We start from the raw sequence: 16,298 nt of genomic DNA, 5'->3' as shown, positions 1-16,298 counted from the left end.
CTGGAGAGGAGCTCTGAGGAGAGGGAACCAGGTGATCCTACTGGATTACAGGCTGGCCATGAGCCCTTATGAGGGCTCTCCCTTATGAGGAGAGGAGGAGAGACCTGGGTCTGCTCAGCCTTGAGAAAAGAAGACTCAGAGGAGATCTGATCCATGTCTATAAATATCTAAGGAGCGGGAGGCAAAGGGATGAATCTGGACTCTTCTCAGCAGTGTGTGGTGATAGGATGAGGGGAAATGGCCACAAAGTGATGCATAGGAAGTTCTCGACAAAAGTGCATGGGATCTTCATCACAGTGCAGGTGACGGAGCAGTGGCACAGCTGCACAGAGAGGTGGTGGAGTCTCCTTCTCTGGAGACATTCAGTACCCACCTGGATGCCTACCTGTGCAGCCTGCTGTAGAGGGAGCTGCTTTGGTAGGGGGTTGGACTCAATGACTCTGGAGGTCCCTTCCAACCCCTACAATCCTGTGATTCCGTGATCAGTTCTTCTTAAATTTTAAAAATACTTATTTTGTTACTGTAAAAATGTTTCAGGTATTTATTGCTTGCCTTTAACTAACAATTTTAATACACTGAAATAAAAATAACACTTTGAGAATGTTGTTCTTCCCTTTACTTCTCAGTGCATCATCCAGCTGTGTTACTTCTGAAGCTATTCCAAACTGAAATTTCTATACTAAATTGAGAAGCAGAAGGTTCTACTTAGCAAATTGCATTGACTGTAATGAAATGTGTGTAGCGTGTTGGCCCAAGTCTATTAGAAATAGGTAATACTAAATGAAAATATTTTAGAAACATAACTTTCCTGTTTATTAAGGTCTGCTCTATGTGTAGTTGTATTCCAAAGAAAGCATTTAGTTTTATTCTTTTATGTTGTTTGTTTTTTTTTTTTACTAGGCACGGCGCAAAGAAGTTTTTATCCAGGAACGATACGGAAGGTTTAATCTGAGTGACCCATTCCTGGCTCTTCAGAGAGACTTTGAGGCAGGGGCTGGTGAGAAAGAAAGGAAGCCAATCTGCATGAACCCGCTCTCCATTTTAGAAGCTGTTATGGCTCACTGCAGGAAAATGCAAGAAAGAATGTCAGCTCAGTTGGCTGCTTCTGAAAACAGACAAAAGAAGGTACCCTGCTACCAATCTTTTTTTTATTATTTTTCCCCTTTCTGATTTGTTCTTTCATGTCACTTCTTAATTTGCACCTTTGTCTAACTTCATTATCATCATGAATGTTGAAATTTTATCACTGAGTTCTCATATATAGTCAGATGCTAATTTTCTGCTGATATTTTATGAGTACACCTCATGCGTTCCATAAATCTAACTGTAATTACGGAATAAATAAAATAGATCCAGTACAAGTCAATGCAATATATAGGTGGACAGTTCAGTGTTAGAGAATATTTATAAACCAACATCACTAGAAGCCTAGAGAAGCTACTTTTCCTGCATTAAAGTAAGTCATTTTTTGCATTTTTTAATTGGGTGGCTCTGCTTCCTAAATCAGTAGAGAAGAAATTATAACAATAAAAATATTTTTGAATATTTAGAAAATTTGCTATTAGGAGGATTATTTTGGAACAAGTATGTTGCAAAAAAAAAATTCATTTTGAAGATAAAATAATGTCATTTTGAAAGTGAATTATCAGTTTACCATTCTGATCTAGCTTTCTTTTTACCAACTCTGTTTTCTCTTTGGGAAGAAAAGTTGATGCAATTGATGGTTTAGACTCCCAACTATAATTGCAAAATTTGGTTGTAAATCCTGCATTAATATAGAAACCATATATTTTTAAAGTATAGCTAAATACAAATATTCTGATTAGTTGTTGTTACCTTATCTCTGCAGTTTAGCTACGTTTAAGCATCTATTAAGGCTTCATTCAAACTCAGATACCATATTCAAACAATCGAATAATACTGTATTGTATGTATGAAATCTGAGTCTTAAAACAGTGTAATGGCTTATCCAGTGAGCTGTTAATTACATTTGGAGATTCTTAAAATTAATTTTCTCCAGTGTGCTTTTAAAGTAAATGTTGAGATCTTGGGGAAGGGGTTGTCTCACAGCATAGAAAAGAACAAGCTTGTATATCCGCACTGGAGAGACCCTAACTTATCCTGGGCAACCTGATCTGGGTGTCACTTTCCGAGTGGAAAGTTGGACCAGGTGACCTCCAGAGGTCCAATCTCAACCAGTCTGTGGTCCTGTGATAACTTCCTGCCCAGTTTGATTAGTTTCTTGTTTCAGTTCATAGCCAGAAGTCCCTCCTTGTGCCTATGTTTTTCATCCCTCTTTATAGAAAGAGGCTTTTAGATTATGGAGGTACAAATGCATGTAAGATGACCCTATATTTTAAAAATATATCTCAAAGTCAGGACATTGGTATGTAAATTTGAGTACCAGTGTCTAAATCTACAGGTACAGAAGAGAATGCCCCTTGTTTCCTAGAAGAAAATATGATTTGTTTTTAAGCATCTCAATCAGTTTTGCTACTCTTGAAAAAAATGTCGTATTGCTTTTAAACTGTGTCATTAGGATGCCAACTTTTTTATTCCCATAACAAATAAGAAATTTGAGTGAGAGCAGGACATGAAAATGAGCTGGCTGGCATTAAACAAGTATGCATGTGACTTAGCTCTTTTTTAAAATCCAAATAGAAATAGTTCTTGAACAGGGTATCTTCTTAAGTTTCTTGGTTTCTAGCAACAGTTTTAATTTCTCTCAACCATCTCCATTAACCCCTATGTAAACTATTCATTCAGTGTTTTACTTTCCCTTAATTCCTCATTTTCCTGTCTACCATCTCTCAAAACTCTCTGCGGTAGAGTAATAAAGGTACTTGGAGGGATAGAACAGCTCAACAAAATATGGTGACCCTATGTAAGAAAAAATGTTAAACCCAGGCAAATATGACCTACACACAAAGCTAGCTGTACTTTCTCTAAGTGTGGTTCTTCCTTTTCTAGACATGTGATGCTTCTATCTTTCTGTTTCAATTTGCCTCGCTCTCTCTCTTGCACTAAGTGATGAGGGGTTCGTACAGCTGTGCTTATTTTCTGTGGATATTACTGGAATCAAACAGGCTCAGAGTGAGCTCTTTTTTTGTGGAGACTTATTGCCTATGACCCTAAAACATGCTTTGAATAAAATGATTATTTGATACTAAAAAGTCAGAACAGTGTGCAAGGGTGCACAAAGGAAAATGAGCTAGTACGCAGATGACTATGAGTTACAGGCTTACCTTAGAGCAAATACCTAACCCCTAGATGTCATCTGCTTTGTGTTAAGTCTTGAGCCCCTTCCATCCCTTTGTATGCCTTTCTTGGAGCTGCTGACAAAATTCATTTTGATGCTTCACAGAATCTCAAAACCAGATCATCAGAGTGACAGTTCTTGATCTGTCAAGTGTTGGCAGAGAAGTTAGTACTGGGATGTGTGCTCAAAGATAGACATCTTGATTGGAAGACCGTTGATGTGATTTAGTCTAACTTTGTGCCTAGAGCAGCTTATCCACCAGCAGTACATTTGGTCATCCATGAAGTCGTCTACCTGAGTCCTGAAAACTCAAGAGTGGCAGTATTGCAGGCCTTCAGCACTGCCATCACTATGAAGGATGTCTAAAGGGGAAATCTTTCAAATTACCTTTTAAAGAGGTTCAACTTGCCACTACCAAGAAGAATTTCTTTTTGTCATTGCTGTAATAGCCCTTGAAGGTGTAGTATCCTGCTACTAGTTCCTTTAGTCTATCTTTTATTAGACTAAGCAAGATCCTTTGACCTTTTCTGACAAAACATGTCTCTCTCTCACATTTAAAGGGCATTTGCTGTTCAGTTTTTCACTGGTCCCTATAAATTTTCTCAGTGTACCTTCAGTCACCTTTTCAGAAACTGCTTGGGCATGTTTCCAAATGTTTGTATTACTGGTATGGCTTAGTGTATGCTTACAGTATGCTTTACAAAAAAATAAGTTGCATCTAGTTCATAAATTCATAATTAATCACAGCTAGTTCCAAATCTGTCATCTAAAGGAAAAAAGTACAGGGTAAATTATATGAGGGTTTTTTTCATTTTGGTTTGTTTTTTTTGTTATTATTCAGGATGTTATAGCCAAAAGAAAGGGATGGAAGGAGATAAAGTAAAATGAGAAACTATCATCTCCTCTAATGCTCCTCCTGCCAATTTGAAATCCGACACAGGTTCTATATATTTCTATATATTTATGCAAGGAATTCTTAGTTTATATGTAATACTTACAAATAGGATAAAGTAATGATATGGCAAGCCATTTTTATCCCAGCTGTGTGTTAAAATTGCCAATAGTTTTTTAAAAGAAAGATAATGTCACAGTTCATTTAGAAAACCAGTCTCTCATGTGAAAGCAAGACAGTGATATCCATTGTAATTTATGGTTTGTAAATGAAATCATAGAAAATATTGATTCTAACTTTTCACCATAATCTCATTGCATTTTCAAGCTTTCAAAAAATATACACATTTCCCATCTTTTTCTTACTTCCTTTGGCAAAAAATAAGTTACCAGACATTTCACTGTTACTCAGTGCTTGTGTTTGGTCTATGAGGATTGGTCTTGTGAAATTTAAGAAAGGCACTGAAATGTCATGTGAAAAACTGTGAAAGGAACCACTCCCAAGTAAGTTTCATCACAATAGCTTCTTAATTTAGTTTAATTCCATACTGTGTTGATTAACCTGGGATGATGCTGTAAATCTACAGTGGAGTTCTTCCCCCGCTAAACATTTGTTGATGTATTTGAAGCCAAAGCGATGTCTACAATGTAGATACAATTTCTTACAGTGATTTCTTTCTCTTCACTCACTGTTTTTGTATGTTTGTTTGTTTGTTTTAGTCATAATAGTAAAGTTTCTTCCTGAATTAATACCATTACTAAAATACACAATTCACAAGTGTTGCCATTATGTATTGAAGCTGACTTGTGATCAACCAGGACAACATTTCTAGCTATAAATGGATTTCAGACACATCTGCAATAGTGCGAAAAACATTTCTAGAGCTAAGAAATTTCATCTACTGTGGTAAAGGACAGGGAATATTGTGCTACAGCAGCAGTCTTCTGGCAAACTGTTGATTGAAAAGCACAGGGATTTTGTTTGTTTTTGTTTGTTTGTTTTGCTTTGAAGAGTGGGAGGGGAGACTGCTGATGGTTTGGTGGCTTTCTTTTTTTGGAAGGGGTTTTTGTTTTATTTTCTTCCAGCAACCCAGAGAAATTTTATGCAATGACTGAGAAGAGAAGATACACCCTATTACCAGTCTGGATTCCTAGACCATCTTGTTTCTCATGTTACAGTTTCCAGTGAATATGGTACATGATACAGTCTTGAACTCCAAAATCAGTATCAATTTGACCTGAATGCTAAAGTCTGAATCTGTACTCTGAGTCTTTCTCCATATATTGGAGTGAAACTTTTAATCCAAGTAAGCTGTGGCAAAATATGGCTATTTGCCACAGCTTTCCTCAATTGTTTGGTTTTTTTTAACATTGTGAAATATTACTGGATCTTAGAGACATGAAACAGTTTCCTGTTGCAGTCAAAATTAAACTGTTAAGAGTACATGAGATCTTCTAGGTATCTGAGAGTATTTTCTGGAATAGTAACAATGCCCACTAGAAAATGCATGTTAATAAGTACTAGTTCTGAATTGTTCTTCTGTATAAATCTCTACACAAGTATTAAGTAAACCTGATTAATCTGAACTGATATAAAGAGTACAGGAGAAGGAATGCTCATTGTTTGTTTTTTCACTATCCAGATGAGCCAAACAGAAAGCAACTGTATAAGTATGTGAAAATAGGAATAGGAAGAAAGAAAGAACCAATTTTTCTTTTGTTGCAGTTTGACATATGTAAAAGTTTGCCTGGGAAAACACAAAATGATTTGTGTTGCCTCACTATTAGTTGCTATTTTATAAAAGCGTGCATTAATCTGTATTTTTCCAGTGCTTTTCAGTGACAGGGTCTTGGAATAAAAGTGTAGTCAGTGGGCAAGATGAGTTAGATGAAATGACTGTATGAATGAGTGGAAAATTTATTCTCATCTGTTATCTGCACGTAACAAGTAGTCTTCTGATCCTAGCCTACCACATAGCTTATGTACATCACAGATGTCAGTGAGACATCCCACTGTTAGAAAGTACAGGAAGATATTTGTGTCTGTACCGAAATGTTTCTCTCAGAAATGAATGTATTATTATAAATGTGAATAAATAAGACAGCTACTATGAGTGTGAAATTTGCATTTCAACACTAATCTTCAGTCTGAGAAAAAGACCTAGAACCTTAGCCTTTCATTTCTGTTCTCAAAGTTTTTGTTTTAAGTTTGCTTTTTGATTGTGGCCAATTCCTTTACTGAGAAGAGGACTCTCACAAAAAACAATTTTGATCAGGTGCCTAATTTCAGTGCTTGCCTAATTTCTGGAGGCCAGGCAGCTCCTCACTCAGAAATCATGAGAATTTAATCTGTTCATGGATATGAATTGATGTTATGTTATCAATAGAGGGAAAAAGAAATATGAGTTTACTTATCTCTGAAGAGAAATTCAGAGAGAACCAATTTCTTTCTCTTGCTTATAGGCATTGTCATGATAAACCACCAATCACTTTGGTGGTTTCTCTGCCAGGCAGACAGGTTCATTTGAGGTGTACTCTCAAAGGTTAAAACATTAATGTCAAGTTAATAGTAGGTTATATTGCAAGTCTCCCTTTTGTTAATGAATTTTTTTCTGTATGCTTTCTTACAGCTGGAAATGGAAAAATCTCAGTTACAGAATCTTGAGCTGGAGCACAAGAAGCTATCTGCTCGTCTTGAAGAGGAACGGGGCAAGAATAAGCACATAGTATTGATGCTAGTGAAAGAGTGTAAGCAGTTATCTGGACGAATTGTAGAAGAAGCCCAGAAATTGGAAGAAGTAATGTCAAAATTTGAAGAGGAAAAGAAAAAGGCTGGTGAACTGGAGGAGTCTCTTGCAGCTGAGAAACAAAAGAGTACTCAAATGGAAGCTCAGATGGAAAAGCAGTTGTCTGAGTTTGACACAGAGAGAGAGCAGTTGCGTGCCAAACTTCACAGAGAAGAAGCACATACCACTGACCTCAGACAAGAAAGAGATAAAATGATAAAAATGATTGAGCAATTAAAGAAGGAGAACGAGAGTAAAGCTAATATTTCTCTTAAAAATAAAAATAAAGATAGGAGTTTTGTTTCCGTTTCTGTTGAAACAGAAGAGCCAGTGTCAAGAACTATTGCCTGCCAAACAGATCCTGTAGCAGTAGACAGTAGCGCTGAAAATACAAAGAAGTTGCCTTTGACTGTGTCTGTGAAGCCTTCTGCAGTGAACCCCTCAGTGTCTGGCAATACAAAAACGAATGTGTGTGCTAATGCAGCATTTGTGAAACCTGTCATTGATAGGCAGTCTTCACATAATGAACTTGTTCCTCCTACAACTCCTGTTCTTACACAGGGTCCAAACAGAATTGAGGAAAATGGACCAAGTACAGGCCTATCACCTGATCTACCAAGTGGCACTTCCCCTCTTTCAAATAGTACTTCCCTTTCCACTCCTTCTGCACCAACTGCCGCAACTCAGAATTACTCGCTGACTTCATCTGTGCACAGTTTGCATTCCCCATCTGCCAACACTACTGGCCAGCCAGGCCTAAATCCACGAATCCAAGCAGCTAGGTTTAGATTTCAAGTAAATGCTAACGATCCAGACCAAAATGGAAACACAACCCAAAGCCCTCCCTCAAGGGATGTATCCCCTACTAGTCGTGACAACTTAGTTGCCAAGCAAGTAGCTCGAAATACCGTGACCCAAGTCCTTTCGAGATTTACAAGCCCTCAGAGCAGCACTCCAGCACGCCCTGGGGTGTCACATTCAATGGATGCTGGCACCTACCCCCCAGTTGGTAGAATGAATTTAAAGACACCTAGCGTATCAAGAATTGACAGAGGGAATCCTCCACCTATTCCTCCTAAAAAACCGGGGCTTTCGCAGACTCCTTCTCCGCCACACCCACAGCTAAAGGTTTTAATGGATAGTAGTCGATCCCCAAATACAAGTCCAAAAACCGATAGCAAAACTGTGACCTCACCTCTTTCAAGTTCACCACAAGGAATCAGGGTAATAAATGAGGAAATTATTTCTAAGTCCTCACCTCAGCTGCCACCAAAACCTGCTATAGATTTATCTGTGGCACCTGCAGGCTGTGCCATACCAGCCGTAGCCACATCTCAGGTGGGTGCTTGGCCTTCCCACTTCCCTGGACTGAACCAACCTGCATGTTCAGAAAATTCCTTTGTCATTCCCACCACCATTGCCTGTAGCTCCTCCATAAACCCTGTTAGTGCTTCATCCTGTAGACCATGTGATTCAGACAGCCTCCTGGTAACAGCATCAGGTAAAGGGATTGATATGCTACAAACTATCTCCCTCTAAAGTAATGTTTTGTTTTTACTCTAAATCTCTCAATTCACTTTTTTATATACCTTTCTTTGTTTATTTTCTAAGCACTGAAATTTCCATTTCTATTTTTTCCACTTTCCAGGGGTATGGGAATTCTTCTGTGTGATTAATTAGTTTGCTTCCTCAAGGAGGTCTCCAAATTGAACGTGTTTTTTTTGTTTTGTTTTGTTTTGTTTTGCTTTGCTTTAAAGGTAGATTTTTCATGTCTACAGAAGAAAGAGCTGTAGATTTGGAAATATTAAATAAACTACCTTTAAAATTTTTTTTAATTATTTTGAGTTACAAAATGCTTTCTTAGTCTGAAACAGTGTTTTAAACATTACCTCTGATCATGATCTTCAACAGAATATGTATTTCAGTGTTTTGTGAGCCTTTCAAAAAATAGGGTATAGCTGAGGCTGCTGTGTTTTCTCCTGTAGGATTAACTGTCTGCAACTTAAGGTATATTATTGCCTGGATAACAATGCAGTTCCAAATATATCACTTCATACCTATAGAAGTATATGCATTTTTTAATTTCCATTTTTCTGTAGCTTTTTGTATACATTTATAGTTGCAGACTTTATAAATACTTGTACATAGCATCTCACAGGTTCACTTCAACTGGTATCTGCAAAGATTTGAGTTGGAGGGAGTTAAAATCTTTAAGTGTTATATTAGCAGCCTGAGTTTGGGGTCAGTGAGTATCTGCAAAATGAGTATCTGCTACTCATTTTGCCTTGTGGTAGAGACTTCTGTGCCTAATATGATGCCAGCTTCAGGATATCTTGATGGCAACTAAATGAACAGAGACAGTCTTTAATCTATGTTTGAGTTAACGTCCTTGATAGGATCAGTTAAAAGACCCTCCTTATCCTCATTTCTGCAGTGAGAAGGCAGGTGCACAGTTATGGAGCACTTCAGATGCAAAAGATCTTTGTTAACATTGAAGAATGCTTCAGTGATCTGAAACTTCATACAGTTGTTTTCAGTTCTGCTATGGTCCTTTAGTTCCTCGTGACTTTAGTACCTTTACCTTATCTGCAGGGAGTGAACCTTCCCCCACAGCACTCAGTTGGTGTGCTTCCATTTGACAGAGGACCACTTCTTGTTGGTAGTCACCCCGCTGATGTGGCAGTTGAACTAACTCCAGTCTTGGGGAAACTGTTTTGAAAGCAGCATGAGGCAGACTTGGTTCTGTATATATAGGGGATTCCAGGGTTCATGTTACTAAGAAATTTTATTCCACTTCAGTGAAGACTTTCAGCATGTTTCTTGAGTAATGCCTAGTTCTACTGTCAGAATCTTCTTTCTAAAAGCGCCATGAAAATATGCCCTCAAAAATCTTATCTTCCATCTGTCTGCCACATCTCAGAATTAATAACTATGGAATTTGATGGCTGCCTCTTGGTTTGCTTTTTATCATATTGATGTCCTGATTTTTCATTTTTATTTTTTATTGATAGCTGAGTCTGATTGCCATGTTAGATAGTTAACGAGTCTTCCAGTATTCCAGATATTATCTAAATCTTGTTTGCCTTCAGGAGCTGTGAGACTCCATAATGGAATTATAACTTTGTAAAGAATTTAAGATTCTACTAATGTACAACTAATTAATTATTGGGAAGATCAGCTTCAAAGTTAATAGTTTCATTGGGCTGGAGACTGTCTTGCACCAACAGTATGAAATAGGCTATATATTTCAGTCACACTTATCTAAGTGATCTTTGATGATCACTTTAAGGCAATTTCTTTATGTTTCTTTTAAAAAGAAATTAAAAATAAAAAAATGAAAGAAAAATATATTGTATTTTAAAAATATAAGCACCACCACTTGACTTCATAACTGAATGTACTATTATCACTTTTTTGTGCTTCTACATATGAACATTTTTTAGAAGACTTATTAGCCTTTGAAATAAGGCTCCTCCAAGTAGTACATTTGTGTTCACTGTAAAATATTTTGGTAGTTTAGAGACAAATATCAAAGGTAGGATTTTTGTCAGAAACTTTTTTTTTCCCAGTTGTAGTGTTTTATGTGTTCAGATACTCCTTTGCGATTTAGGCTTTTGTTACTCTTCACTTGTTATCGGAAGGGATAGAAATAACTGTAATCATTTTAGCCATGGCAGGGGAGTTGGAGCTCAGTGATCTTTAAGGTCCCTTCCAATCTAAGCCATTCTGTGATTTAACCTTACAATCCTTGCTATGGACATTTGACTTAGTGTTTTGTAAATTGAACTTCTTTTTGTAAAGTTTTGCAATTCCAAGTGGGAAATGTGTCCCATAATCAGAAGTATGCAAAGAATGATTGCTTTCACCCTAGCTGGTGGCCTGCTCTATTATTTTGTTAATATAGAGCTGTTATTTTAATGTCCCTGCCTTATCAACCTACAAAATAAGGTAGAAAGAACTTTACTAAGTTTGTCTGCAATATTCACGTGAATATTCAGGAGCATCTTTGTCTTCAACCCGAACTTAGATTTGACTGCATTTATTTCCAATCCCAGAACATTTCTTTGGGTTTGGTTTGGTTTTTTGGTTTTATTTTAAGGGAAATTAATCTGTTTTGTCCAAGTATTCTTTCAAACTGCACTAGAACTGTATAGACTATGAGCAGTAGATGTTATACAAGTATGGAAAGTAACAAAATTTTATGCCAGGAAAAAGAATAGATTTTATAATTATATGTGGAAATAGACTTTGCCTTAGGAAAAAAAATGGACTAAATTTAATTATACTATTTTAAGTAAGATAAAGTGGCCACTTATGCATGAATTAATGTCACTCATTCACTTTTTTTTTTTTTAGTTTCTTTTTAGAGTATGATCTTACTGAAACTACATTCCCATATCTGCATTTTCATGCCATCTAGCCACAGATTCAATTAGTTATATCAATTTTCTGGTTGGTTTTAGTCTGTTTTGTTTACTTTCTTTTTCCCCCAGAAAACATTTGGAATTTCAGTTTTGCTTTCAGTTAAAGCAGAAGATAGTGAAATCTAATTCATATTTTATTGTATAGTAAGTAGCAAGCTTCAGTCAGAATTAGTTAATATTTAAGAAAATATGCAAAAGATTCAACAAATAAAAAAAATTGAAGGTATCTTTTTTTTTTAATTTTTGATGTTGATAAATTCGTGTGTCTTTCTTCATACTATGGAGTCAGAAGAATTGACAATAGCTTAGTTACTAAGGTATTCCTTCTACTAATTTGAAAACTGACCTAGCTAGGTTAGCTTTCTTTAAGAACCTGTCAATAGCATTATTTTCAGTAAGGAAAATCTAGTACCTTGTCTCTAGAGAGAGCATTTATTAAGAGAAAATTAAAAATGTGAGCTCAGAGTGTTTCAGTTACACGTTCTCTTGAATTAATGCAGTGATACTTGCCTTTAAATGTGAGGCAGTGCATTGTGTTGTCCTTTTCATTCCCTGTAAGGAAGGACGCCAGCTTTTGTCATTAATGTTGAACAGACTGCACAGTAAGAAATTACAATGAACATTTATGGCCTGATTCGAAATCTGTGACAGTGTTTTCATTAACTTCAGCAGCCTTTCAACTTGTGCCAAAGTGCTTCTGCTCTGTTTGGATTCCTACTTTTCAATGGCTGCAGGACTTCAAATGGAAACAAAACTAAGCAGTTGGATTTTCATACCTCTGGGATTTCTGCTTTCACTTTCTTCTTGGTTTTGCGCTTTTTATGTCACTCTTCACTGAAGTATGTTTTTTATTTTGCTCATTTCTATAATGGTTTCTATGATTATTCTCTCTATACAATTGGCTTAGAAGATAAAAGTGGGGGGTGAGGTACTGATCTGAGCTCTGAAATTAACCACCTCCACATTCTGAAGCTGATGCCAGAAGCTGTTTTTGTCTGTCCCTCTGCCCTTCATCACTGCATGTCCTACAAGCTTTCACAGATGCTTCACATTTCCTAACTTTTTGCATCTGTAATGATGTACCTGTGATAATAGTTATTAGTATTTTAGTGTTTACTAATGTTTTTTTTTTTTTTTCTGGGTGAATGCAACTTTATAGTATCATACTTTGTAGTATCTAATTATCCAGTTCTCATATCTTTTTGTGTCATAAGATTTCATCTAGTGATAACTAAGTATGGTGAATTTCATCATTTGACTGCAACAATGTTTTTTCTTATTTCAACATGTTGAAGCAAAAATTAAAATACCATGTATGGCCCAAAAACGTTAGAGTTGAGTAGAGTAGAGTAGAGTAGAGTAGAGTAGAGTAGAGTAGAGTAGAGTAGAGTAGAGTAGAGTAGAGTAGAGTAGAGTAGAATAGAATAGAATAGAATAGAATAGAATAGAATAGAATAGAATAGAATAGAATAGAATAGAATAGAATAGAATAGAATAGAATAGAATAGAATAGAATAGAAACACACACACTATTTTCAATAATGAAGGATTGCAAGCAATATTATTTGCCATCTGCTTTGCAGAATAAACTTACTAATAGCTTAGTGTCAGTCTCTCTAAACTCCTCCAGGTAATTCCAGTACAAACCAAATTAAATTATAAAACAAAGGCAGAAGCTTGAAGAAAGACTGTTAGAATTTGGAGTGCCTCACAAGAAAAGCTGGCTATCATTAACTACCATGTTGAGGGAATAAAGAATAAATATGAACTGCCACTTTAAATACATTGGTGTTTATATGAACAATTGGCACAATTTGTTTCAAAAAATGTTAAATATAGGAAAAATAAAAGCACTCTTTATAATGGAGAGGATGAACGCAAGTTATTTTCAGTCCTTCAGGGGTTCTGTAAGAGTCAGCTGTTGTCAAATGTCAGAACTGTAAATGCAGTATATCTTAGCACTTAAAAGATGTAGTTTACTGTGTGTGTTCCTTCCTTAACTTTTTGAAATGGTTGGAAAATGTTCAAATTTCCCCAAATACCAGAAAAACAAATATTAATAAAAGTATTGATAGTTGGAAGGAAATTTCAGGGTTTAAGTTGAATATAGATGGATGGAGTTACATTCAGAGTTTATCATCAGCTTCAAGCTGGGGTTGTAAGTTAACTTTGTAGTTGTACTGATGACCTTTTGTTAGTCATAGTTTTTCTGAATTCTGTAAGAAGTAGATAAGTTGAATGAGCTAACCTTGTGGTAATACTGCAAATATGTTTCCTTTTCATATTAAACAAGTAACTTAATTTGAAATGACAAATTCACTTGCTTTTGAAATGAATAGAAGATACTCTTAGTACTTACTTTTCTTGTTTTTAACAGGGATCAAGCTATACATTCTTTATCAACTCTACTCAGATGATGGCTTGTGTAAATCTGGATCTTATATAAAATTTGCCTGAAATTTGCAAGGTTTCCAAATATTTTACATCTGTAGAATTCTTCAGGATTAAGTTTTGTTTTTCTGGAATATGGAGCAGATCATCCCAGTAGGCTGCTTTTTTGCTGGAGCTGTTAAAGATTGGATAGCATTTACCCAGCTTGACAGAGCTGGTGGTAATGCCCTACCAGCTCTTCTTTAGTGCTGAGTCTCACTGAACCTCAGTAAAATCTGGGCAAGCCTGTTTTGTATTGTCAGACTTCAGCCTCATATCCTAGCCTGTGTTTCCTACAAAATGCAAATAAAATTGCTTATTGAAGAGAGAAGTAGAATGTGGATTTTCTAAAGGGAATAGTCAAAATAAGAAAATATTTTTCTTCTATTTTCTGTTGCAGTCCTTGGTCAAGGAAGAATGCACAAATTTTTTTATGACTTATGGAAAAAATTTCATATTCTTAAAAAATTCCCTACTAAAGCTCAAAATTAATGAATGCAACGTTTAACCAAGATAACTCCTAAGCTTTCATAGCTTTGAACTGAATATTGTCTTTGAGCTGGGTGGCTTGAGAGCTTTCACTAGTAAATTCTATATAACCTCTATTCATTCACATATTGTTTCAGTATTGCTGAGTAAAATATTACCTTAAAGCATAGCTCAGTATTTATTTCCACATTATTTCTTCAAAACATTTTTCTTTTTTTTCTTTGCAAAGTTATTGAAAGCTACTTTAAATAATAAAGCACTATTTGCATCATTTGTTTATATAGCAGTGGGTGAGATATAAATCCTGACATTTGAGCTAAGTCTGTAAATAAAAATAAAAGCTTACACGGAAATAAATGCATTTTATTTTAGAAACTTTTTCTTGGATACTTAAAAAAAAAAAACTAAAAACCCCAACATATCAGTAATTAATTTAAAACTTGTGTAAAAATTTCAGTAGTTCTGAATTATGTTAATATAATTTTGGCAGACATCCAGCTGTTGCTACAGTTTGTAACAAGATTTTTGTTAACTTGCTGTAATGAAATCTTGTTTGCATTAACATCTGGTCCCTTCTGTACACAGTTTTTATTTTCCAGATTACCTCCTTAAAGACAAAGCATCACCACATAACTTCTGCTAAACTAACAAATCCTTTTGTTTTGAAGATCATTCTTTATTTTTAAAGGAACACTGGAAATGCAGAGCTTTATTTATGTCTTCCTTCTAACTTCTGTTGCTTTAACTCGCAGGCTGGTCTTCCTCCCTAACCCCTTTGTTAACAAGTGGTGGTCCTGTCCCCCTGGGTGGCAGGCCCACCCTTCTTCACCAAGCTGCTGCCCAGGGAAATGTCACTTTATTATCAATGCTGCTTAATGAAGAAGGAGTGGACATTAATTATTCTTGTGAAGATGGCTATTCTGCCTTGTATTCTGCTGCTACGAATGGACACACAGGTAAGCAATTCAAAGATTTGTTTATGTTTAGCGTTCACATGAAATAGTAAAGTCTTATTTCATAAGTTTTAATACTAGACTGATCAAATTTTGGAACTGTACTAAGTTACTTCGGAAACAAACCGTCTATATTTTAAACAAGATGAAAAAATCTCCATTCATTCCCTACATTTTACTGAAGTACTTAATGATTTTCTTTCTCTTTTCTGATCTTTCCCAACTCATGGTCTCAAGGGTCGCTTGAGTCTTCCAACAGTCAGTCTCCGTATGTTATGGGTAACTTTATAAAATGAGGAAAATTATAATGAGAGGTATTTATTCCATTGATGCAAACTCTAAGCAATGATTTTTCTGACCATTAACACAAGTCTTTTAGACAGCAACTTTTTCAAAGTCAAAGTACAAATAACTGTAGTTTTTAATACTGATTTTAAAACCTGCAACAAAGAGTATTATGCTCTTTTCAGCACTGAAGGTAAAGTTCTTCAATACGAATGACTGAAATGCCATTAATTTTAGTAAAGTCTCAATTTTCTTCTGTAAGGTGGAACATAGAGTCTTAAAGACCACTGCATTCAAGCCTACTTCTTGACTTTTCTAATTATGTCACAAATAGATAAATTGTTTGATAATCTGACTCACTGTTGAAAACAATATTTGCAGAAAAATGTTTTCTTTTTCTTTTTTTCTGAAGTCTTTACAATCAGACTGTAAAGTTAGGTTCTAAAATCTGTAGTCAGACAAACTGTGTACATCTTTGTGATGTGTTCAAGGTTAATTCTGCTACTGGACATAGGCATAGGAGTTTTCCTTGTGCTCGGGATGTATTTTGTCTTTCTTTACTAAGTGCTATGATTTAGTTTCTAGAATCATCTGGGCTTCTTCATTTGATGAATTTTTGCTGTTGCCATGACCCTTAAAATATTGGAAAAGTCCTTTTCTTTAATTTTCTTCCTTGTGCAATTTGTTCTTTGCAGTATTAAGGGTCCCATTTCATCACAATGTGTGGAATTTTTTTTCCCCTCACTGAATGAATGTTCTGTAGATTCTTCTATATTTATGC

The 16,298-nt window shown here is 35.7% G+C and overlaps 1 protein-coding gene across 2 annotated transcripts in view; it reads left to right on the top strand.

Moving 5' to 3' along the window:
- The window catches only part of CTTNBP2 (cortactin binding protein 2), a 78,442-nt gene that overhangs the window by 33,395 nt on the left and 28,749 nt on the right, over positions 1 to 16,298 (top strand). For both annotated transcript variants that reach the window (XM_065743485.1, XM_065743484.1), the window contains exons 3-5: positions 901 to 1,125; positions 6,781 to 8,437; positions 15,032 to 15,235. In XM_065743485.1, the coding sequence (XP_065599557.1) occupies positions 901 to 1,125; positions 6,781 to 8,437; positions 15,032 to 15,235 (2,086 nt within the window). The remainder of the gene's footprint in view (positions 1 to 900; positions 1,126 to 6,780; positions 8,438 to 15,031; positions 15,236 to 16,298) is intronic.

This window comes from Cyrtonyx montezumae, unplaced genomic scaffold (assembly GCF_038088225.1).
Source record: "Cyrtonyx montezumae isolate F1298 unplaced genomic scaffold, pur_monq_1.0 scaffold_3, whole genome shotgun sequence".
Lineage (NCBI taxonomy): Eukaryota > Metazoa > Chordata > Aves > Galliformes > Odontophoridae > Cyrtonyx > Cyrtonyx montezumae.
The sequence above is the reverse complement of the archived record's forward strand: the minus strand, read 5'-3'. Positions and strand labels throughout refer to the sequence as shown.